Raw genomic sequence first — 26,102 nt, 5'->3', positions numbered from 1 at the left:
ACACATCCTGGATCTGAATGAATGAAAATGAAGGGAACACTAAATAACACATCCTGGATCTGAATGAATGAAAATGAAGGGAACACTAAAATAACACATCCTGGATCTGAATGAATGAAAATGAAGGGAACACTAAAATAACACATCCTGGATCTGAATGAATGAAAATGAAGGGAACACTAAAATAACACATCCTGGATCTGAATGAATGAAAATGAAGGGAACACTAAAATAACACATCCTGGATCTGAATGAATGAAAATGAAGGGAACACTAAAATAACACATCCTGGATCTGAATGAATGAAAATGAAGGGAACACTAAAATAACACATCCTGGATCTGAATGAATGAAAATGAAGGGAACACTAAAATAACACATCCTGGATCTGAATGAATGAAAATGAAGGGAACACTAAAATAACACATCCTGGATCTGAATGAATGAAAATGAAGGGAACACTAAAATAACACATCCTGGATCTGAATGAATGAAAATGAAGGGAACACTAAAATAACACATCCTGGATCTGAATGAATGAAAATGAAGGGAACACTAAAATAACACATCCTGGATCTGAATGAATGAAAATGAAGGGAACACTAAAATAACACATCCTGGATCTGAATGAATGAAAATGAAGGGAACACTAAAATAACACATCCTGGATCTGAATGAATGAAAATGAAGGGAACACTAAAATAACACATCCTGGATCTGAATGAATGAAAATGAAGGGAACACTAAAATAACACATCCTGGATCTGAATGAATGAAAATGAAGGGAACACTAAAATAACACATCCTGGATCTGAATGAATGAAAATGAAGGGAACACTAAAATAACACATCCTGGATCTGAATGAATGAAAATGAAGGGAACACTAAAATAACACATCCTGGATCTGAATGAATGAAAATTCTTATTAAATACTTTTTTCTTTACATAGTTGAATGTGCAAAATCACACAAACATTATCAATGGAAATCAAATGAATCAACCCATGGAGGTCTGGATTTGGAGTAACACTCAAAATTAAAGTGGGGCACCACACTACAGGCTGATCCAACTTTGATGTAATGTCCTTAAAACAAGTGAAAATGAGGCTCAGTGGTGTGTGTGGCCTCCACGTGCCTGTATGACCTCCCTACAACGCCTGGGCACGCTCCTAATGAGGTGGCGGATGGTCTCCTGAGGGATCTCCTCCCAGACCTGGACTAAAGCATCCACCAACTCCTGGACAGTCTGTGGTGCAACGTGGCGTTGGTGGATGGAGCGAGACATGATGTCCCAGATGTGCTCAATTGGATTCAGGTCTGGCGAACTGGCGGACCAGTCCATAGCATCAATGCCTTCCTCTTGCAGGAACTGCTGACACACTCCAGCCACATGAGGTCTAGCATTGTCTTGCTTTAGGAGGAACCCAGAGCCAACCACACCAGCATATGGTCTCACAAGGGGTCTGAGGATCTCATCTCGGTACCTAATGGCAGTCAGGCTACCTCTGGCGAGCACATGGAGGGCTGTGCGGCCCCCCAAATAAATGCCACCCCACACCATGACTGACCCACTGCCAACCGGTCATGCTGGAGGATGTTGCAGGCAGCAGAACGTTCTCCACGGCGTCTCCAGACTCTGTCACGTCTGTCACATGTGCTCAGTGTGAACCTGCTTTCATCTGTGAAGAGCACAGGGCGCCAGTGGCGAATTTGCCAATCTTGGTGTTCTCTGGCAAATGCCAAACGTTCTGCATGGTGTTGGGCTGTAAGCACAACCCCCACCTGTGGACGTCGGGCCCTCATACCACCCTCATGGAGTCTGTTTCTGACCGTTTGAGCAGACACGAGCACATTTGTGGCCTGCTGGAGGTCATTTTGCGGGTCTCTGGCAGTGCTCCTCCTGCTCCTCCTTGCACAAAGGCGGAGGTAGCGGTCCTGCTGCTGGGTTGTTGCCCTCCTACGGCCTCCTGAAGACAAATCTCCATCCCAGTCTCAGGTCTTTTGCAGACTCCATCAGGTTTTCTTCCAGAATGGTCCTGTATTTGGCTCCATCCATCTTCCCATCAATTTTAACCATCTTCCCTGTCCCTGCTGAAGAAAAGCAGGCCCAAACCATGATGCTGCCACCACCATGTTTGACAGTGGGGATAGGGTGTTCAGGGTGATGAGCTGTGTTGCTTTTACGCCAAACATAACGTTTTGCATTGTTGCCAAAAAGTTCAATTTTGGTTTCATCTGACCAGAGCACCTTCTTCCACATGTTTGGTGTGTCTCCCAGGTGTCTTGTGGCAAACTTTAAACGACACTTTTTATGGATATCTTTAAGAAATGGCTTTCTTCTTGCCACTCTTCCATAAAGGCCAGATTTGTGCAATATACGACTGATTGTTGTCCTATGGACAGAGTCTCCCACCTCAGCTGTAGATCTCTGCAGTTCATCCAGAGTGATCATGGACCTCTTGGCTGCATCTCTGATCAGTCTTCTCCTTGTATGAGCTGAAAGTTTAGAGGGACGGCCAGGTCTTGGTAGATTTGCAGTGGTCTGAATCTCCTTCCATTTCAATATTATCGCTTGCACAGTGCTCCTTGGGATGTTTAAAGCTTGGGAAATCTTTTTGTATCCAAATCCGGCTTTAAACTTCTTCACAACAGTATCTCGGACCTGCCTGGTGTGTTCCTTGTTCTTCATGATGCTCTCTGCGCTTTTAACGGACCTTTGAGACTATCACAGTGCAGGTGCATTTATACGGAGACTTGATTACACACAGGTGGATTGTATTTATCATCATTAGTCATTTAGGTCAACATTGGATCATTCAGAGATCCTCACTGAACTTCTGGAGAGAGTTTGCTGCACTGAAAGTAAAGGGGCTGAATAATTTTGCACGCCCAATCTTTCAGTTTTAGATTTTTTTTAAAGTTTGAAATATCCAATAAATGTCGTTCCACTTCATGATTGTGTCCCACTTGTTGTTGATTCTACACAAAAAAAATACAGTTTTATATCTTTATGTTTGAAGCCTGAAATGTGGCAAAAGGTCGCAAAGTTCAAGGGGGCCGAATACTTTCGCAAGGCACTGTATATATATATATATATATATAAATGGAGCTCACTGTAGGTGTTGCCACCACCAAACACACAAATGCACTCAAGAGATATCACAGCTAAATAATCTCGAGGTTGGTGAAGGGATTGTGACTTTGCGCGTGCATGTTACCACTTTCTACACTGCTCAAAAAAATAAAGAGAACACTTAAACAACATATATCTATATATATGTGTGTGTGTGTGTGTGTGTGTGTGTGTGTGTGTGTGTGTGTGTGTGTGTGTGAGAGAGAGAGAGAGTGTGAGAGAGAGAGAGAGACAAAGAACTCATCCATGACTTCCCCCCTTCCAAAAAGAGGGGCACGTGTCTAGTACATCCTACTCTCCAACCCGCCCATTCCATAGAAAACACAAAAAGAGGCGCGTGCCTACCTCTTACCCCCTGACACAAACACACCCACTAACATTTATTCTACACAGTCAGCCCACCCCCACTCCCAAAATGTTCACTCTACCCCTTACTCCCAAAATATTCACTCTTCCCCTTACCCTTCAGCTTCACTCTGTTCACAGCTGTAATGTTGAGCCAGTTAAACCGTCAGTCTGATCAGACAACACAGACAGATCAGAGAGAGAAGGAGGGAAGGAGAGAGGGAAGTGGGGAGTGAGTGAGGAAGGCAGGCAGGGAAGGAGGGAGGGGGAGGGAGAGAGAGACAGACTTTCGTCTCCTGCACGTGTCTAGTACGTTCTACTCTCCAAACCCCTGCCTACCACCTGACACAAACACACCCACTAACATTTATTCTTCCTAGTCAGCCCACCCCCACTCGCAAAAAATTCACTCTTCCCCCTTGTCCCAAAATATTCACTCTACCCCACTCTCAAAATATTCACTCTACTCCCAAAATATTCACTCTACCCCTACTCCCAAAATATTCACTCTACCCCTACTCCCAAAATATTCACTCTACCCCACTCCCAAAATATTCACTCTACTCCACTCCCAAAATATTCACCTTACCCCCTACTCCCAAAATATTCACTCTACCCCCTACTCCCAAAATATTAACTTTACTCCTACTTTACTCCTGTATTTACAATGGTGTTTGTTCTTCACTTGTTGCCCTTTTCTTGTGGCAACAGGTCACAAATCTTGCTGCTGTGATGGTACCCCCTATTCCCAATATATCCGCTCTACCCCTTCCTCCCAAAATATTCACTCTACCCCTACTCCCAAAATATTCACTCTACCCCTACTCCCAAAATATTAACTTTACCCCTTACTCCCAAAATATCCACTCTACCCCTTACTCCCAAAATATTCACTCTACCCCTACTCCCAAAATATTCACTTAACCCCTACTCCCAAAATGTTCACTCTACCCCTACACCCAAAATATTCACTCTACCCCTACTCCCAAAATATTAACTTTACCCCTTACTCCCAAAATATTAACTTTACCCCTTACTCCCAAAATATTCACTTGACCCCCTACTCCCAAAATGTTCACTCTACCCCTACACCCAAAATATTCACTCTACCCCTACTCCCAAAATGTTCACTCTACCCCTACACCCAAAATGTTCACTCTACCCCTACACCCAAAATATTCACTCTACCCCTACTCCCAAAATGTTCACTTTACCCCTTAGACCCAAAATATTCACTTGACCCCCTACTCCCAAAATGTTCACTCTACTCCTACTTCCACTACAGCATAGATACCACTACAACATGGATACCACTACAACATGGATACCACTACAACATGGATACCACTACAACATGGATACCACTACAGCATAGATACCACTACAACATGGATACCACTACAACATAAATACCACCACAAAATGGATACCACTACAGCATGGATAACATTATAGCATGGATACCACTACAGGATCAGCACATTTCAAGGTCTGACACCTAAAAACACTTTAAATCACTGGCCCAAAGTCAAACACACACTTTCACAAAGTCAGGTGATCAAGATGAACATGTATAGGGCAGTCTATCCTTTGTGTAATAATGATATTCTGATAGAACCACTTATCAATGTGTGAAAGAAGTAGAGAGAGACGAGGAGAGAGAGAGACAAGGAAAGCGAGAGAGAGAGATGAGGAAAGGAGAGGGGGGAGAGAGAGAGACGAGGAGAGAGAGAGAGACAAGGAAAGCGAGAGAGAGAGATGAGGAAAGGAGAGGGGGGAGAGAGAGAGACGAGGAGAGAGAGAGAGACAAGGAAAGCGAGAGAGAGAGATGAGGAAAGGAGAGGGGGGAGAGAGAGAAAGACGGGGAGAGAGAGAGAGACAAGGAAAGAGAGTGACACGAGGAGAGGAGGGAGAGAAAGAGAGAGAGAGAGATGAGGAAAGAACGAAAGCGAGAGAGGGATTGCACAGTGTGCCATCACAGCAGCAAGATTTGTGACCTGTTGCCAGAAGAAAAGGGCAACCAGTGAAGAACAAACACCATTGTAAATACAACCCATATTTATGTTGATTTTTTTTCCTTCTGTACTTTAACTATTTGCACATTATTGCAACACTGTATATAGACATAATATGACATTTGAAATGTTTTTATTATTTTGGAACTTTTTTGAACTTTTTTTTATTTAATTTTTTTTTGTTTATTTCACTTTTGTTTATTATCTTTTTTCACTTGCTTGGCAATGTAAATATACAGTGGGGCAAAAAAAGTATTTAGTCAGCCACCAATTGTGCAAGTTCTCCCACTTAAAAAGATGAGAGAGGCCTGTAATTTTCATCATAGGTACACTTAAACTATGACAGACAAAATGAGAAAAAAAATCCAGAAAATCACATTGTAGGATTTTTAATGAATTTATTTGCAAATTATGGTGGAAAATAAGTATTTGGTTAATAACAAAAGTTTATCTCAATACTTTGTTATATACCCTTTGTTGGCCATGACAGAGGTCTTCACAAGGATTTCACACACTGTTGCTGGTATTTTGGCCCATTCCTCCATGCAGATCTCCTCTAGAGCAGTGATGTTTTGGGGCTGTTGCTGGGAAACACAGACTTTCAACTCCCTCCAAAGATTTTCTATGGGGTTGATATCTGGAGACTGGCTAGGCCACTCCAGGACCTTCCTTGAAATGCTTCTTACGAAGCCACTCCTTCGTTGCCCGGGCGGTGTGTTTGGGATCATTGTCATGCTGAAAGACCCAGCCACATTTTATCTTCAATGCCCTTGCTGATGGAAGGAGGTTTTCACTCAAAATCTCACGATACATGGCCCCATTCATTCTTTCCTTTACACGGATCAGTCGTCCTGGTCCCTTTGCAGAAAAACAGCCCCAAAGCATGATGTTTCCACCCCCATGCTTCACAGTAGGTATGGTGTTCTTTGGATGCAACTCAGCATTCTTTGTCCTCCAAACACAACGAGTTGAGTTTTTACCAAAAAGTTATATTTTGGTTTCATCTGACCATATGACATTCTCCCAATCTTCTTATGTGTCGGGGGGCTAGGGTCAGTTTTTTATATCTGGAGTACTTCTCCTGTCCTATTCGGTGTCCTGTGTGAATTTAAGTATGCTCTCTCTAATTCTCTCTTTCTATCATTCTTTCTCTCTCTCGGAGGACCTGAGCCCTAGGACCATGCCTCAGGACTACCTGACATGATGACTCCTTGCTGTCCCAAGTCCACCTGGCCGTGCTGCTGCTCCAGTTTCAACTGTTCTGCCTTATTATTATTGGACCATGCTGGTCATTTATGAACATTTGAACATCTTGGCCATGTTCTGCTATAATCTACTGGCCACCACATAGCCTGGTTCCTCTCTTGGTTTCTTCCTAGGTTTTGGCCTTTCTAGGGAGTTTTCCCTAGCCACCGTGCTTCTACACCTGCATTGCTTGCTGTTTGTGGTTTTAGGCTGGGTTTCTGTACAACACTTTGAGATATCAGTTGATGTACGAAGGGCTTTATAAATACATTTGATTTTGGATCATCCAAATGCTCTCTAGCAAACTTCAGACGGGCCTGGACATGTACTGGCTTAAGCAGGGGGACACATCTGGCACTGCAGGATTTGAGTCCCTGGCGGCGTAGTGTGTTACTGATGGCAGGCTTTGTTACTTTGGTCCCAGCTCTCTGCAGGTCATTCACTAGGTCTCCCCGTGTGGTTCTGGGATTTTTGCTCACCGTTCTTGTGATCATTTTGACCCCACGGGGTGAGATCTTGCGTGGAGCCCCAGATCGAGGGAGATTATCAGTGGTCTTGTATGTCTTCCATTTCCTAATAATTGCTCCCACAGTTGATTTCTTCAAACCAAGCTGCTTACCTATTGCAGATTCAGTCTTCCCAGCCTGGTGCAGGTCTACAATTTTGTTTCTGGTGTCCTTTGACAGCTCTTTGGTCTTGGCCATAGTGGAGTTTGGAGTGTGACTGTTTGAGGTTGTGGACAGGTGTCTTTTATACTGATAACAAGTTCAAACAGGTGCCATTAATACAGGTAACGAGTAGAGGACAGAGGAGCCTCTTAAAGAAGAAGTTACAGGTCTGTGAGAGCCAGAAGTCTTGCTTGTTTGTCGGTGACCAAATACTTATTTTCCAATTGGTGGCTGACTAAATACTTTTTTGCCCCACTGTATATATAGTATACTATTGTATGAATACTATAGTATACTATGGTTTAAATACTATAGTCTACTACAGAATAAATATTATAGTCTACTATGGTATAAATACTATAGTATTCACTAATGTTTTTGCTGACTTTACTGTAGCATTTACAGTAGCATACTGTAGTATAAATGTCGTAGTAAAAGAAAACTGTAGTATATAGTATAGTAAGTAATGTAGTGTTTTTGTGGATTGTATTATACTGTAGTATATAATGTAATGTTTTATTGTCTTTGAAATAGAATTGGAGGCTTTCTCATCGAGGAAACCTACTGGAGAAATACTAAAATAACACATTTGACATAACCTGTAGGTAGGTAGGTAGGTAGGTAGGTAGGTAGGTAGGTAGGTAGGTAGGTAGGCAGGCAGGTAGGTAGGGCTGGGGTCTAAATGGAGAGTTCAGAGCTTTTGCTCTTTTCTATAACATGTATGGAACACATTATATGGTCTATACTTGGCATGTAGGTTTCTCACTTATGGGTGGTACAACTTCATATGGGGGAGGGGAATGTGCACCGTATATGCTAATTAAATACTGTAGTATTTACTTTAGTTCAAAAAGTGTTTTTTTCGGACTGTAGTGTTTTTGCGGACATTACTGAGGTATTTACTACAGTGTGTTCGGGGAGATAATACTGTAGTATTTACTATATTATTCTTCAACATTCTATAGTAAGTACTCCACATGATTGAGGGACACTACAGTGTGTAGCATAGTATTCTACGGTATACTACAGTTTACTATAGAATTATATAGTAAGTACTGAAGTATTCTATAGTAATCTGTAGTATTTTTTTTCATGTGGGGAGAGTCGACACCAAAAATCCTGAAGACGTTAAAAACAAATCAGCCAGCTAGTCTGGCGTAGGCTACTGAATAGCCTTAAGTATTTTGTTTAGTAGAGATCGTCAGATGGCTCCATATGCATTGCTTATCAATCACCCAGTTCATTAGGACACGTGCACACACTGACATAGCAGCTGTAGCTAATTTTAGCTAATTGTGGTCAGTTTTGTCAAATTTGAGTCAGTCGAGAAAGTGTAGACTCCAACGACTCTGATAGCAGGAGTCGGAGTCGACTATCATGTCTCTCTCTGGCCTCTCGTTGTCCTGACAACAGCCCACACAGGAACAGCAAGGAACCAGCTCAGTGCTGGAATCGTATCACTCATAACACCAGTTTCATAAACAGACAGGTTATAGCAATTACTGACACCCACTAGCACCTGCCCACCTGCTCCTCTCATCGCACACGAAGAGGGGGGAGAGACACACACACACACACACAAATGATTCTATTCTGTCAACACTGAGATTAAATTCTATGGTGTTGTTCATAGAAACTATATGGTATTGTCACGTTTTGACCCTAGTTCTTGTGTTATTTGTTTGTTTTAGTTGGTCAGGACGTGAGTTGGCTGGGCATTCTATGTTTTCTGTTTCTAGGTTGGTTTTCTGTGTTCGGCCTAGTATGGTTCCCAATCAGAGGCAGGTGTCGTTAGTTGTCTCTGATTGAGAATCATACATAGGTAACCTGGGTTTCACTGTTGTTTTGTGGGTGATTGTTTCCATGTCTGTGTTTGTTCGCCACACGGTACTGTTTCGGTTTTGTTCACATTTATTATTTTCTATTCATTGAGTGTTCAGTTTATGTTTTTAAATAAACAACCATGGACACTTACCACGCCGCATCTTGGTCCGATCCTTGCTACACCTCCTCTTCAGACGAAGAGGAGGAAAACCTTTACAGGTATAACAACATCCCTTTTATACAACAATGAGCTTTGAAGCCTCTGTGACTATTTCATAACATGTCATAACACTGGTTAGACATGTAGTCTACAGACCTCCTAACGTTCTAAGAGTGCATAAAACATGGGGAATATGAAGTATTACTCCTTTAAGTATTCATGTCATGTTTTAAGACCAAATATAATGCACGACATACAAAAAAGACATAAGAGATCTTCTAGTCTTTGTATTAGTTCATATAAATTATATTTTTGTATGAGTTGTAATGTAAATCATATCAACTCAAACTTTATTTGTCACATGCGCAGAATACAACAAGTGTATTACCGTGAAATGCCTACTTATAAACCCTTAACCAACAGCGCAGTTCAAGAAGAGTTAATAAAATATTTACCAAATAAACTCAAGTAAAAAATAATAAAACACAATAACATAAACAATAACGAGGCTACAGTTGAAGTCAGAAGTTTACATACACCGCAGCCAAATACATTTAAACAATTCCTGACATTTAATCCAAGTAACAATTCCCTGTCTTAGGTCAGTTAGGATCACCACTTTATTTTAAGAATGTGAAATTTCAGAATAATAGTAGAGAGAATTATTTATTTCAGCTTTTATTTCTTTCATCACATTCCCAGCGGGTCAGAAGTTTACATATTCTCAATTAGTATTTGGTAGCATTGCCTTTAAATTGTTGAACTTGGGTTTTGGGTAGCCTTCCACAAGCTCCCCACAATAAGTTGGGTGAATTTTGGCCCATTCCTCCTGACAGAGCTGCTGTAACTGAGTCAGGTTTGTAGGCCTCCTTGCTCGCACACGCTTTTTCAGTTCTGCCCACAAATGTTTTATGGGATTGAGGTCAGGGCTTTGTGATGGCCACTCCACATGTTTCTACAAATTTTACGGATACTATTTGCCCGTCATGACCTGCACGAGCCTGTGGATTTCTGAACAAAACGCGCCAACCAAATGGAGGTTTTTGGATATAAAAATAATCTTTATCGAACAAAAGGAACATTTATTGTGTAACTGGGAGTCTTGTGAGTGCAAACATCTGAAGATCATCAAAGGTAAGCGATTCATGTTATTGCTTTTCTGACTTTCGTGACCAATCTACTTTGCTGCTAGCTGTTTGTAATGTTTTGTCTGCTGAGAGAGATGTCCTAACTTAAATGCTTGGATAGCTATTGCTGTAAAGCTTTTTAAAATGGTTTTATCTGACACACCAGGGTGGATTAACAACAAGATAAGCTGTGTGTTGCTATGTTGCACTTATGATTTCATGAAAATTAAATATTTTTAGTAATTTAATTCGAATTTGGCGCTCTGCAATTCAGCGGATGTTGATGAAAATGATCCCGCTAACGAGATGGGTGCGCCAAGTAGTTAAGCCATTTTATCACAACTTTGGAAGTATGCTTGGGGTCATTGTCCATTTGGAAGACCCATTTGCGACCAAGCTTTAACTTATTGACTGATGTCTAGAGGTTTTGCCTTAATATATCCACGTAATTTTCCTTTCTCATCTATTTTGGGAAGTGCACCAGTCCCTCCTGCAGCAAAGCACCCCCACAACATGATGCTGCCACCCTCGTGCTTCACGGTTGGGATGGTGTTCTTCGGCTTGCAAGCCTCCCCCTTTTTCCTCCAAACATAACAACGGTCATTATGGCCAAAAAATTCCATTTTTGTTTCATCAGACCAGAGGACATTTCGCAAAAAGTACGATCTTTGTCCCTATGTGCAGTTGCAAACCGTAGTCTGGCTTTTTTATGGCAGTTTTGGAGCAGTGGCTTCTTCCTGGTTGTCCCTGTCAGGTTATGTCGATATAGGACTCATTTCACTGTGGATATATATACTTCTGTACCTGTTTCCTCCAGCATCTTCACAAGGTCCTTTGCTGTTGTTCTGGGATTGATTTGCACTTTTCGCACCAAAGTACGTTCATCTCTAGGAGACAGAACGCGTTTCCTTCCTGAGCGGTATGACGGCTGCGTAGTCCCATGGGGTTTATACTTGCGTACTATTGTTGGTACAGATGAGCGTGGTACCTTCAGGTGTTTGGAAATTGCTCCCAAGGATGAACCAGGCTCGTGGAGGTCTACAATTATTTTCCTGAGGTCTTGCCTGATTTCTTTTTATTTTCCCATGATGTCAAGCAAAGAGGCACTGAGTTTGAAGGTAGACCTTGAAATACATCCACAGGTATACCTCCAATTGAATCAAATTATATCAGTTAGCCTATCAGAAGCTTCTAAAGCCATGACATCATTTTCAGGAATTTTCCAAGCTGTTTAAAGGCAGTCAACTTAGTGTATGTAAGCTTCTGACCAACTGGAATTGTGATACAGTGAATTATAAGTGAAAAAATCTGTCTGTAAACAATTGTTGGAAAAATGACTTGTCATGCACAAAGTAGATGTCCTAACCAACTTGCCAAAACTATAGTTTGTTAACAAGAAATTTGTGGAGTGGTTGACTCCAACCTAAGTGTATGTAAACTTCCGAATTCAACTGTATATACAGGGGGTACTGGTACCGAGTCAATGTGCGGGGGTACAGGTCAGAGGTAATTTGTACATGTAGGTAGGGGTGAAGTGACTATGCATAGATAATAAACAGCAAGTAGCAGCAGTGTAGAAATCAAATGGGGGGTGTCAATGTAAATGCAAATAGGGGGGGAGTCAATGGGCTTTCCTCTGACACCACCTATTATATACAGTATATCACAAAAGTGAGTACACCCCTCACATTTTTATAAATATTTGTTGTCACATCTTTTCATGTGGCAACACTGAAGAAATGACACTTTGCTACAATGTAAAGTAGTGAGTGTACAGCTTGTATAACAGTGTAAATGTGCTGTCCCCTCAAAATAACTCAACACACAGCCATTAATGTCTAAACTGCTGGCAACAAAAGTGAGTACACCCCTAAGTGAAAACGTCCAAATTGGGCCCAATTAGCCATTTTCCCTCCCCGGTGTCATGTGACTCGTTAGTGTTACAAGGTCTCAGGTGTGAATGGGGAGTAGGTGTGTTAAATTTGGTGTCATCGCTCTCACACTCCCCTCATACTGACTGGTCACTGGAAGTTCAACATGGCACCTCATGGCAAAGAACTCTCTGAGGATCAGATTTTTTTTTATTGTTGCTCTACATAAAGATGGCCTAGGCTATAAGAAGATTGCAAAGACCCTGAAACTGAGCTGCAGCACGGTGGCCAAGACCATACAGCGGTTTAACTGGACAGGTTCCACTCAGAGCAGGCCTCGCCATGGTCAACCAAAGAAGTTGAGTGCACGTGCTCAGCATCATATCCAGAGGTTGTCTTTGGGAAATAGACATATGAGTGCTGCCAGCATTGCTGCAGAGGTTGAAGGGGTGGGGGGTCAGCCTGTCAGTGCTCAGACCATACACCGTACACTGCATCAAATTGGTCTGCATGGCTGTCGTCCCAGAAGGAAGCCTCTTCTGAAGATGATGCACAAGAAAGCCCGCAAACATTTTGCTGAAGACAAGCAGACTAAGGACATGGATTACTGGAACCATGTCCTGTGGTCTGATGAGACCAAGATAAACTTATTTGGTTCAGATGGTGTCAAGCGTGTGTAGCGGCAACCAGGTGAGGAGTACAAAGACAAGTGTGTCTTGCCTACAGTCAAGAATGGGGACTGGGGAGCTACAGTTCATTGAGGGAACCATGAATGCCAACATGTACTGTGACATACTGAAGCAGAGCATGATCCCCTCCCTTCGGAGACTGGGCCGCAGGAACATGATAACGACCCCAAACACACCTCCAAGACGACCACTGCCTTGCTAAAGAAGCTGAGGGTAAAGGTGATGGACTGGCCAAGCATGTCTCCAGACCTAGACCCTATTGAGCATCTGTGGGGCATCCTCAAACAGAAGGTGGAGGAGTACAAGGTCTCTAACATCCACCAGCTCCGTGATGTCGTCATGGAGGAGTGGAAGAGGACTCCAGTGGCAACCTGTGAAGCTCTGGTGAACTCTATGCCCAAGAGGGTTAAGGCAGTGCTGGAAAATGGTGGTGGCCACACAAAATATTGACACTTTGGGCCCAATTTGGACATTTTCACTTAGGGGTGTACTCACTTTTGTTGCCAGCGGTTTAGACATTAATGGCTGTGTGTTGAGTTATTTTGAGGTGACAGCAAATTTAGACTGTTATACAAGCTGTACACTCACTACTTTACATTGTAGCAAAGTGTAATTTCTTCAGTGTTGTCACATGAAAAGATATACTCAAATATTTACAAAAATATGAGGGGTGTACTCACTTTTGTGATATACTGTAGGTCTTGGATTGCAGGAAGCTTGGCCCCAGTGTTGTACTGGGCCGTACGCACTACCCTCTGTAGCGCCTTACGGTCAGATACCGAGCAGTTTCCATACCAGGCAGTGATACAACCGGTCAGGATGCTCTCGATGGTGCAGCTGTAGAACTGTTTGAGGATCTGGGGACCCATGTCAAATCTTTTTAGTCTCCTGAGGGGGAAAAGGTTTTGTCGTGCCCTCTTCACAACTGTCTTGGTGTGTTTGGACCATGATAGTTTGTTGTTGATGTGAACACCAAGGACCTTGAAGCTCTCAACCTGCTCCACTACAGCCCAGTCGATGAGAATGGGGGCGTGCTCGGTCCTCCTTTTCCTGTAGTCCACAATCATCTCCTTAGTCTTGGTTACGTTGAGGGATAGGTTGTTATTCTGGCACCACCCGGCCAGTTCTCTGACCTTCTCCCTATAGGCTGTCTCGTCGTTGTCGGTGATCAGGCCTACCACTGTTGTGTCATCTGCAAACTTAATGATGGTGTTGGAGTCGTGCTTGGCCATGCAGTCGTGGGTGAACAGGGAGTACAGGAGGGGACTGAGCACGCACCCCTGTGGAGCTCTAGTGTTGAGGATCAGCGTGGCAGATGTGTTGCTACCTACCCTCACCACCTGGGGCGGCCTGTCAGGAAGTCCAGGATCCAGTTGCAAAGGGAGGTGTTTAGTCTCAGGGTCTTTAGCTTAGTGAAGAGCTTCGTGGGCACTATGGTGTTGAACGATGAGCTGTAGTCAATGAACAGCATTCTCACATAGGTGTTATTTTTGTCCAGGTGGGAAAGGGCAGTGTGGAGTGTAATTGAGATTGCATCATCTGTGGATCTGCAGGGGCGGTTTTTGAAATGGAGTGGGTCTAGGGTATCTGGGAGGATGCTGTTGATGTGAGCCATGACCAGCCTTTCAAAGCACTTCATGGCTACCGACGTGAGTGGTAATCATTTATGTATGTATTAGTTGTAATGTAAACAATAGGTTTGTACTAGTTGTAATGTAAACAATAGGTTTGTACTAGTTGTAATGTAAACAATAGGTTTGTACTAGTTGTAATGTAAACAATAGGTTTGTACTAGTTGTAATGTAAACAATAGGTTTGTACTAGTTTTAATGTTAACAATAGGTTTGTACTAGTTGTAATGTAAACAATACGTTTGTACTAGTTGTAATGTTAACAATAGGTTTGTACTAATTGTAATGTTAACAATAGGTTTGTACTAGTTGTAATGTAAACAATAGGTTTGTACTAGTTGTAATGTTAACAATAGGTTTGTACTAGTTGTAATATAAACAATAGGTTTGTACTAGTTGTAATGTAAACAATAGGTTTGTACTAGTTGTAAAGTAAATGTTCTGTGGGTCCCCAGGCTCTAAACTGGCCCATGGTTTATAAGAGCCACATTGAGGCTTAATTGGTACTGCAGTAGGAGCACCAGACTGAGCCATTCACACACACACATCCCATTTCAGCGTCCCCCTTTAATCTTATAGGGACATCAATTATTCAGCGTGAGCAGGTGGGAGGGGAGGTGAGGAGTGAGGAGGAGGTGTGGTTTATGAGGAAAGGGGAGCATCATTCAAAGAAGCACCCCCACCCCAACACATCCAATCCCAGCCCACTCCCACCCTAGTCCACCCCATCCCACTCCCACTCCATCCCAGCCCAGCAAATCCCAGCCCACTCCCACTCCCACCCCATTGCAGCCCACTCCCACTCCATCCCAGCCCACTCCCGAGGCAATGAATGGCAATTTGGAGGCAGCCAAAGATGTAAGAGGGAGAGGACAAAGAAGCCTAAGGGAGTGATGTGTGACCTTAGCACGCTAGGCAACACAGACACACTTCTGCCCTGCAATACTTTGGTATTTTTACTATTACATTGTTACTGACTACTGCATTGTTGGGTTTAGGGCTTGCAAGAAAGGCATTTCACTGTACTTGTGCATGTACCGTTAAAACTTGAAACACTAAAAACACACACACCCTCACAGTTGCAGTTATAGTAGGCACAAGCTAAAAATACCTGATGCGTTTCTGAGAGGTTCTTCTTCATCATCAAATCTGTGATCTTATTAAAAGATCCCAGTGGAAAGAGTAGCATCTCAAAATCAACTGAAATAAAAACAAGCAGCCTCTTGTTTGTTATACTTGCAACTGCTTAAACACATACAAACACACACAGACACACACACACACACACAGAGCAGAGAGGCCATTGATCAACCTAAGGAAACTAGGTCTCGCTGCATGAAGCCAAGAAACATGCACGCTCAACCTCAATGCCCTCCTCACACACACACAGCTCAAGAAAGTTATCTCGTCAACAAAGGGAAAGGGGGATACCTAGTCAGTTGTACAACAATGTATTCAACTGAAATGTGTCTTCTGCATTTAACCCAAGCAGGGTGCAGTGTGATTGGTTAAAGAGTGAGGTCAGTGAGCAGCGCTTGGGGAGCGAGGGATGGATGGAGAAGAGAAGAGCAGCGAGCACACACGCACACAAACACACACGCACACGCACACACACACACACAGAGAGAGCATATAACAGAACCTCATCAAACACATAGCCACAGCAAGGAGGGAGAGAGATGGAAAGAGGGAGGGAAAGAAAGAGACAACAGGACAGAGAACCATTCCCTCCATACTAACATTGTACTGATCACTACAACAGGACAGAGAACCATTCCCTCCATACTAACATTGTACTGATCACTACAACAGGACAGAGAACCATTCCCTCCATACTAACATTGTACTGATCACTACAACAGGACAGGGGTTCAAATCTATATGCAGGCTTCCCAAACCATACAGACACACAGTTACAGCACAGACTCCATATGATGGATGACATCCAGCACCTCAGGTCACCAAACACAACATACGACAGAGACGTGCCTGACCGTGTCACAACAATAGCTCTACATCCCACAGGGACACTGTGTCATGACACATGACGCTTCATGCATCATACAGTAACCCTACGAGTGGCAGCACTGTGCTGTTTGGATATTCCTGTGATGTCATCTCCATTTCTCTCAGTCTACTGTGTGTGAATGGCTCTGGGTGACAGGGGAAATAGATCCTCATACAGAGAGAGATGACTTCAGCTATAATGACACGACAGTGTACAGACTCACTCTAATGATGCAGACTCACTTCTACACACAAATGTCTGCTTAGGTGAGCTTGTTTGATTTACCTCACCTTTATTTTGACAGGGAGTCATGCTGAGACCAAGGGATACAAATCACAATCATAGAAAACACACATTCTTCAGTAAAACAGATAATCAATCAGCAGCCATCTGAATAGAGATAGATAGGCCTAGAGACACCAAAACATCACATGTAAAGACTTTTGGAAAACTATTCCAAGAGTAAGGTCCAAGGGTCTGGTAGCTCCTACATCTGTAGGTAAACAATGGCGCAAGGTACGGCGGAAGTTGTGTAAGGAGTCTTTATAAACTAAAATAGTGCAATGCACCGATCTACCAGACCTCAAAAAGGGCCAGCCTACTTACATCAATGCACCGATCTACCAGACCTCAAAAAGGGCCAGCCTACTTACATCAATGCACCGATCTACCAGACCTCAAAAAGGGCCAGCCTACTTACATCAATGCACCGATCTACCAGACCTCAGAGGGCCAGCCTACTTACATCAATGCACCGATCTACCCGACCTCAAAAAGGGCCAGCCTACTTACATCAATGCACCGATCTACCAGACCTCAAAAAGGGCCAGCCTACTTACATCAATGCACCGATCTACCAGACCTCAAAAAGGGCCAGCCTACTTACATCAATGCACCGATCTACCAGACCTCAAAGAGGGCCAGCCTACTTACATCAATGCACCGATCTACCAGACCTCAAAAAGGGCCAGCCTACTTACATCAATGCACCGATCTACCAGACCTCATAGAGGGCCAGCCTACTTACATCAATGCACCGATCTACCAGACCTCAAAAAGGGCCAGCCTACTTACAACAATGCACCGATCTACCAGACCTCAGAGGGCCAGCCTACTTACATCAATGCACCGATCTACCAGACCTCAAAGAGGGCCAGCCTACTTACATCAATGCACCGATCTACCAGACCTCAGAGGGCCAGCCTACTTACATCAATGCACCGATCTACGAGACCTCAAAGAGGGCCAGCCTACTTACATCAATGCACCGATCTACGAGGCCTCAGAGGGCCAGCCTACTTACATCAATGCACCGATCTACCAGACCTCAAAAAGGGCCAGCCTACTTACATCAATGCACCGATCTACCAGACCTCAAAGAGGGCCAGCCTACTTACATCAATGCACCGATCTACCAGACCTCAGAGGGCCAGCCTACTTACATCAATGCACCGATCTACGAGGCCTCAGAGGGCCAGCCTACTTACATCAATGCACCGATCTACCAGACCTCAAAGAGGGTCAGCCTACTTTCATCAATGCACCGATCTACGAGACCTCAGAGGGCCAGCCTACTTACATCAATGCACTGATCTACGAGACCTCAAAGAGGGCCAGCCTACTTACATCAATGCATCGATCTACCAGACCTCATAGAGGGCCAGCCTACTTTCATCAATGCACAGATCTACGAGACCTGAGGGCCAGCCTACTTTCATCAATGCACCGATCTACGAGACCTCAGAGGCCCAGCCTACTTTCTGATGCAGAAAGCAGTGATGTGTACTGAGCCTTTCACCCTGTGTCTTTGTGTCTGTGACACAGACACAGAGAGAGAGAGAGAGAGAGAGAGAGAGAGAGAGAGAGAGAAAGAGAGAGAGAGAGAGACAACTTCCCCTCATTAGTGAAAGACCATTGGTCAGCAGAGTGTGAGGGCCAGATAGAGAGAGCTTGAGAGAAGGGAAGAGAGGGAGAGAGAAGTGGAAAGAGCTGACAGAGAAACAGTGAGAGGGAGTAAAAGAGAAAAAGGGAGAAAGCTGAGCAAGAGAGAGATGGCGGGATGGAGAGCGAGAGAAATAGCCCCACAAACACACAGCATATAATTTCTTCCCCAAAACAAGGTGGCCCAAAAGGCACTGGACACTGGGAGGAAATATGTTCCCGTCTGCTCTGTACCACTACGATCAGCCAGAGGTGAAAGATGTCTCATTCCTCATGCCTCCATTACAGAGACCATTAGAGCACATAAAGATGTTCTGCCAGATTCTGTTGTTTTACATACCCAGAGGCAGAACTCGTGGATCCCATTTTAATGTCTCTGCATGCACCATGAAGGACATGCTACCGTTCCTGTAGACTTCCAAACATTGCCCTAACACTAGTTAGCACAGGCTCGCGAAACTACCTCTTAACTTATGAACAGCTTATAACCTGCTTATGAACAGCTTATAACCTGCTCATGAACGGCTTATAAACTATTGTTCCCGAGGGAATAAGCAGCCTATAAGCAGTATTACCAACCAAGTATTCATAATCAAAGATAGGCCTACAGCACTGGCACTAACAGGTTTCCCTAGATCAAAGCTTTGTGAGGAAGACATTAGGGACTAATTAAACAGCTCTTAAAGACATGCTCCGGTACTTTGGTGACTAGTAAGTATTTTTGAAACCTCCCGCTTTGGCCTGGATGTGTCGATATGTAGTTCACCCATACATAATCTATGATCGGAATTACTGTCTTACCTCAATGAGGCACGAAACTGCTCGTTTGAAAGTGACTATTTTCTGGAAGCTGTGCTGCGTCATTTTCCCTACATTTCCCCCGCATGGGCCAGACCCCTAGCAATTTGAGTTCCAGCCAATGAGATTCAGCTCCTTGTAATTTGAGTGACAGCTAGCAAGAATCACACACAGCAGAGTGAAAGAGAGAGCAATGACGTGGTGCACATACAGTATCTGCACATATGTGATGTAGTACACTATTTTCGGGGACCACTTTTGGCTCATGGGTGCTACTTTCAGAACAACTTTCTAATAAGTATACAACAATAACAGAGAATCCCTTTGATCATACAAAATACCGTCTAGTACTACTGGCTATTATACTATCACATGCAGAAATCATGACATAGAGAGAAAGGGGATTTATCGCAGTAGATACAGAGAATGTTGGTGATAGGTTAAAGGTTATACTCACTGGTTCAGTTCAACATCCAAGATGAACTGCTCACCAAACGCGTCCACCTGGAAGCTGGCTTGGGCCACGTGGTTCCCCTGTGAATAAAATAAATTCAGAAACGTTGTACAATCATCTCTATTCCATTGAGTGCTGAAAAAGCTTTTACAAAACAACTAACAATATACATACTGTACATGAACTTTAAGGAAAGGAAGACATTCTGAGAGACAGTGGAGCTGTGATGGAAGCTGAACCAGACCCAGACATTCTGAGAGACAGGGGAGTTGTGATGGAAGCTGAACTAGACCCAGACATTCTGAGAGACAGGGGAGTTGTGATGGAAGCTGAACTAGACCCAGACATTCTGAGAGACAGGGGAGTTGTGATGGAAGCTGAAATAGACCCAGACATTCTGAGAGACAGTGGAGCTGTGATGGAAGCTGAACCAGACCCAGACGTTCTGAGAGACAGGGGAGTTGTGATGGAAGCTGAACTAGACCCAGACATTCTGAGAGACATCGGTGATATTAACCATGCAAATCTGTGTAACTCACACCCTCCCACCTCCCCCTGTACTCACACCCTCCCACCTCCTCCTGTACTCACACCCTCCCACCTCCCCCTGTATTCACACCCTCCCACCTCCCCCTGTACTCATACCCTCCCACCTCCTCCTGTACTCACACCCTCCCACCTCCCCCTGTACTCACACCCTCCCACCTCCTCCTGTACTCACACCCTCCCACCTCCCCCTGTACTCACACCCTCCCACCTCCCCCTGTACTCACACCCTCCCACCTCCCCCTGTACTCACACCCTCCCACCTCCCCCTGTACTCACACCCTCCCACCTCCTCCTGTACTCACACCCTCCCACCTCCCCCTGTACTCACACCCTCCCACCTCCTCCTGTACTCACACCCTCCCACCTCCTCCTGTACTCACACCCTCCCACCTCCTCCTGTACTCACACCCTCCCACCTCCTCCTGTACTCACACCCTCCCACCTCCTCCTGTACTCACACCCTCCCACCTCCCCCTGTACTCACCCTCCCACCTCCCCCTGTACTCACACCCTCCCACCTCCCCCTGTATTAACACCCTCCCACCTCCCCCTGTATTAACACCCTCCCACCCCCCCCTGTATTAACACCCTCCCACCTCCCCCTGTATTAACACCCTCCCACCTCCCCCCCCCCTGTACTCACACCCTCCCACCTCCTCCTGTACTCACACCCTCCCACCTCCTCCTGTACTCACACCCTCCCACCTCCCCCTGTATTAACACCCTCCCACCTCCCCCTGTACTCACACCCTCCCACCTCCCCCTGTATTAACACCCTCCCACCTCCCCCTGTACTCACACCCTCCCACCTCCCCCTGTACTCACACCCTCCCACCTCCCCCTGTATTAACACCCTCCCACCTCCCCCTGTATTAACACCCTCCCACCTCCCCCTGTATTAACACCCTCCCACCTCCCCCTGTACTCACACCCTCCCACCTCCCCCTGTATTAACACCCTCCCACCTCCCCCTGTATTAACACCCTCCCACCTCCCCCTGTATTAACACCCTCCCACCTCCTCCTGTACTCACACCCTCCCACCTCCTCCTGTACTCACACCCTCCCACCTCCCCCTGTACTCACACCCTCCCACCTCCTCCTGTACTCACACCCTCCCACCTCCTCCTGTACTCACACCCTCCCACCTCCCCCTGTACTCACACCCTCCCACCTCCCCCTGTACTCACACCCTCCCACCTCCCCCTGTACTCACACCCTCCCACCTCCCCCTGTACTCACACCCTCCCACCTCCCCCTGTACTCACACCCTCCCACCTCCCCCTGTACTCACACCCTCCCACCTCCCCCTGTACTCACACCCTCACACCTCCCCCTGTACTCACACCCTCCCACCTCCCCCTGTACTCTCACACTACACCCACCCACCCTCCCTGCGGGCTCATCCAGAAATGATTGATTTGGTTGAGGGGGAAGGTCTAATACATCCCTAGCTCTGGGCACATATGGCGCGTGGTCTATTACAGGCCCCAGGGGAAACGAGGACTTCCCACTATTGTTCCTGTGTAACTCTGAGGGAGTCCCCAGCTAGTCTAATACAGGACTAACCCCTCCCCCAGACATGGCCCACGGGCCTGAGTCAATACACACCGGACGCTGCATTAAAACCAAGGGAGTGTGTGTGTGTGTGTGTGTGAGTATGAAATGCCCCAATCTTCACCCAAGAATGACCTTAGACCTCGGGGTCCCCTGTGGCCACAGACACTATTGTTACTATGTGTGTGTGTGTGTGTGTGTGTGTGTGTGTGTGTGTGTACGCAGGCGCATATACCGGTACGTGAGTATGTGATTCCTTTTCAGGGCACACCTTAAAATCAAATTAAGTGAATTGAATCCACATGAAGTGGTACCAGTAATTGTGTTCTCCTGGACCAGATTTCCCAGTTTGACTGGGCCGAGCCGAGGCACCGAGACCATCAGCGACTCCTGTTTCATTGATTAGTGCATCATAGCAGGACCTAACTCCACTGATGGAGCTAGGGGCCTACCAGGGAGTGCTGTTATCCTACTACAACACAGACAGCCTTACACACACACACACACACACACACACACACACACACAACTGATGGCTATGGGCCCATGACTATAAGTGCTTTTCCTCCACAGAAACACTAAAACAGCACTCAGCTGAGCTCTTCTCAAAGCTCCTCTTTTAAAAATGTGTAAAGTAGGTTACGCCTTTAACTGAAAATAGTAGACTCAACGCAAGTCCATAAACAGTTATTTTTGTGTGTCATACGTTTAAGAATGATTTGACAGGTTCCTTTCAGATGTTATGATACCGAGCTAAAAACAGTCGAAATCCGAGCATAATCAGACAATATGACGCTGAGAATGCAGGCTGTGTGACAAAGTGGCTGATTTGAGGTCAGTATAAAACTCTCTCTGGGGATGACAAGAAACTCAAAGACTGATCAGATCAAATGAAGATTCCATCATATCTCTTTCTCTCTCTTTGTGGGGCAGTATAATTTCACCTGAAGACACCTGATGCAGTTGTGCTGTAAATAGTGACAAAAAGATGAGGCAGTGTTTCCCCCAAGAACTTTCTTTTAGGCGGCACAATAATCTTTTTTTAAGACAAATGAAGCCAAACCAGTTTATCAGTATCTGGCACACATGTTCCAGTCCCAAGTAAACTGTTCTAATGACGTACGCTCATGTTCCTTATTAGAGCTCAACATATAGAACACCAGTGAGGTCATATAAACAATCAATGACAGATGTGTCCAATTAGCTTGGTTATCATGGCTAGCCTGGTTCTCTCTCCATTGGAGTGAGATACAAAGGGTTAACACCTCCCCTGCCTGCCTCAATCTGCAGCCCTTTACCTGACCCGGTGGGAGCCCCGAGCAGGCTAGCCTTTAGACTAGCATAGCCTCTGGAACTATAAACCCATAATAGGTTAGCATCCAGGGGCAGATTGGCCATTTGGCAAATGCCAGATAGTTTTCGCGCAATTTCTCCATTATTCTGGCTGGCCCCCCTACTAAGATGGGCCTGCCTGATTTTCTGATAACATGACCTCAGCTCAGCCTAACTCACATTCAAAGTCAAACGCAGTATGAGCAAAGGGAACTGCTCCGACCTTGTCATTATACTAGTAAACAAACTGAAAGGGTGCATATAAACGGAGAAAGGGCACATTCTACATTGTCACCTCACTCAAAACGTCCTAAAAGCACAATTTGGTCAAACTATAAAGTGCATTATCCTCAAGATTCCTGTAATGAAAGTGTCTGCCCTTGTGCCTGTGCTCTCGATGTCCCTCTGCTCAGGCTGACATTTCAGGCGGTCTTTTCAAACAGCTCTTGCACTAAAGGGCACTATCATTTTCACAGTATTTTTCCAACTTCATAGTGTGGAAATATATATAAAACACAGACAAATCACATGTGCTGACTGCACTGGAACAACTAGATTTTAGATAAAAGGAAGGAATAGTGGAATAAAAATCTGATGATGTTTATAACGTGTACATTTCAGAGGTAGAGAGCCTTATGATTGTATCTGAGTATCCAGACTAGGTCTTCACATCAAATAGCCAAAGCAACCACCCAGCTAGTGAACTGTAAAGGATGCCAACCAGATAGAGAGCAGATGCTCTTTAACCATCCAAGAAGCAGTGTGTCTCAGACATAGGGCCATGTGGGTTACTGGCGAATCCATTGTAAGGGCACAAACCAATCATTATTCAATAGATTCTAAAGATATTGTGTCAGGTCCGCTCACCTTTATAATAATAAGAACCTCTCTTACTATATAAGGAAAACAACATATTTGACCCAATTAAACATGTATGGATGTTATAGGCCTATGTATCTATTCATTCTAATGCATAGGCTTCATCTCCATGTGTTTCATGCATGGGCTCTTTTTTCTGATCAGGCCTGAGCCTGTCTTTGTGTATGTATGTGCATAGAAACACCCACAATGTACCACCAGGCTATCTTTATTTTTCTCAATGAAAAGACACTGCCTACGCTTTTAAATGTGGCGAAATTGAATAGGCTATATTTCTGTAAATAGACCACTAGTCAAAAGAACTAGCCTGTTATAGGTGAAAATGTGATCTTGCCGAATTCTCTGTGAAATGCGTAAAAAGGAGATGATTCAACAAAAACATAAACAACATGAGAATAGCGGGATGTCTCCAATAGCAACGCGTACCAAAGGCATTTGTCTCTCTGCACATAGCAGAGCTCCATCGCCACCATAACAAATAACACCACCACTGTGTAGGCTACCTGTGTGGGGCTGGAACTGGCTCTAGTCCTGGTGCTGATGACATCGTGGGTGATTTGACTGTGGTTGTGCATGCTGTAGAGCAGACGGAGAGGGACGGTGTCCTCCTTCCTGGCGAACCTGCTCGCATCACGAACAGCCTTCGCCTGCGACAAGGCGTCTCCTGCACAGGGAGGAAACAGCGATGTTTAAGATTGCGATAGCTATCCTGGCGCAAAAAAACACAGCTACAAGCGCATATACCAAAACATACATCAATGTGAAATAGCACTGTAATGGTTTTGGAAAATATTTCCTCAAATAGTTTTAATTAACAATAGACCGATTCCCTTTCATAAGGTTACATTAAATGCAAATGTTAGAGGTTGTTTACGTTGGGGATTCAGGCTCCCTCTCTGGCAGCATAATAACATGGAATGTGGAACGTGTTATTGGTGATGCTGTTGCCATTCGGATCTATTCCAATAAAATACATAGCAATATTTGTTGTCATAAATACATTACCATTTCGAGGTATATGATTGCTGGAATGAACGATGCACATCAGTCCATAGACGCACAAAAGGGAAATCCACCATCGCCGATACATCGTCATCAGTTCTTCATCGAATGGACAAAAAAAGGGACAAAAAAAAGCGATATCCTAAAACGGATTTTGGCACCTCTCTCTTCGCTAGACGAGGTTCGGGGTTGAGAAGCACCGACGAACGCGCGCGCTGGTCGTCTGCTTAGCGCAGTCTCTTGTGCTGGTGGCCATCGGGGTGCTATTGCTGCCCCTGCATTGAGACGCTCACGCTGCTGTTTCTACCGCTAGAACGCCAAGTGCATCTGAGCGCGCTGAGTCTCTATGGAACAGAGCGGAGAAGGAGGAGAGGAGGAGGAGAGGAGAGGAGTGGGGACACATTAAAGCACATTGTTAGTAATTGGATATGTAGACGGACGAGTCGGTCAAGGATCGATTCAGACAAGGTGGTAAATTGTATGACAAGCTACAGTTTATTCAGAGTGAAGATATCTAGAACAGCGTAATTACGGCTCTCCCGCTGGTTCGTACAGAAGCGCAGACGAAGAAGAGACCGATACAATCAGTACACCACTTATATATAGAACAGAAAGTAGGTTGATTCTGGAAGATCGGATCTTTGGATTGGTTCAGCTGGGGTGTAGTCTGTAGTCTTCCGCCATTGGCTCAGTTGTCTGTCCGTCATCGTAGAATCCTCTTCGGGTATTCAACGTTCAGCTACAACGGAGATCATGTGTGTGTGCGCTGGTTTTGGCCATTAGTGTAATGCGGGAGCTATCCTGTAGGGGACCCCACAGGCTCAACTCTGAGTTGTAGCCCTTTATCAACAATAGTTTGGTCACCTACATATTAG

General features: G+C 44.7%; 1 protein-coding gene across 1 annotated transcript in view; it reads right to left on the bottom strand.

Annotated features, from left to right (window-relative positions):
* LOC109883209 (disintegrin and metalloproteinase domain-containing protein 22) overlaps positions 1 to 25,686 on the bottom strand; it is a 47,889-nt gene extending 22,203 nt beyond the window's left edge. Inside the window, exons 1-3 of the mRNA XM_020475238.2 lie at positions 25,231 to 25,686; positions 24,729 to 24,889; positions 19,913 to 19,989 (exon numbers count right to left, since the gene is read on the bottom strand). Coding sequence (XP_020330827.2) covers positions 19,913 to 19,989; positions 24,729 to 24,889; positions 25,231 to 25,321 — 329 coding nt within the window. The 5' untranslated portion in view covers positions 25,322 to 25,686. The remainder of the gene's footprint in view (positions 1 to 19,912; positions 19,990 to 24,728; positions 24,890 to 25,230) is intronic.
* Positions 25,687 to 26,102: the final 416 nt, after the last annotated feature.

This window comes from Oncorhynchus kisutch, linkage group LG2 (genome assembly GCF_002021735.2).
Source record: "Oncorhynchus kisutch isolate 150728-3 linkage group LG2, Okis_V2, whole genome shotgun sequence".
Classification (NCBI taxonomy): domain Eukaryota; kingdom Metazoa; phylum Chordata; class Actinopteri; order Salmoniformes; family Salmonidae; genus Oncorhynchus; species Oncorhynchus kisutch.
This window is presented reverse-complemented; position numbering and strand designations above follow the sequence as displayed.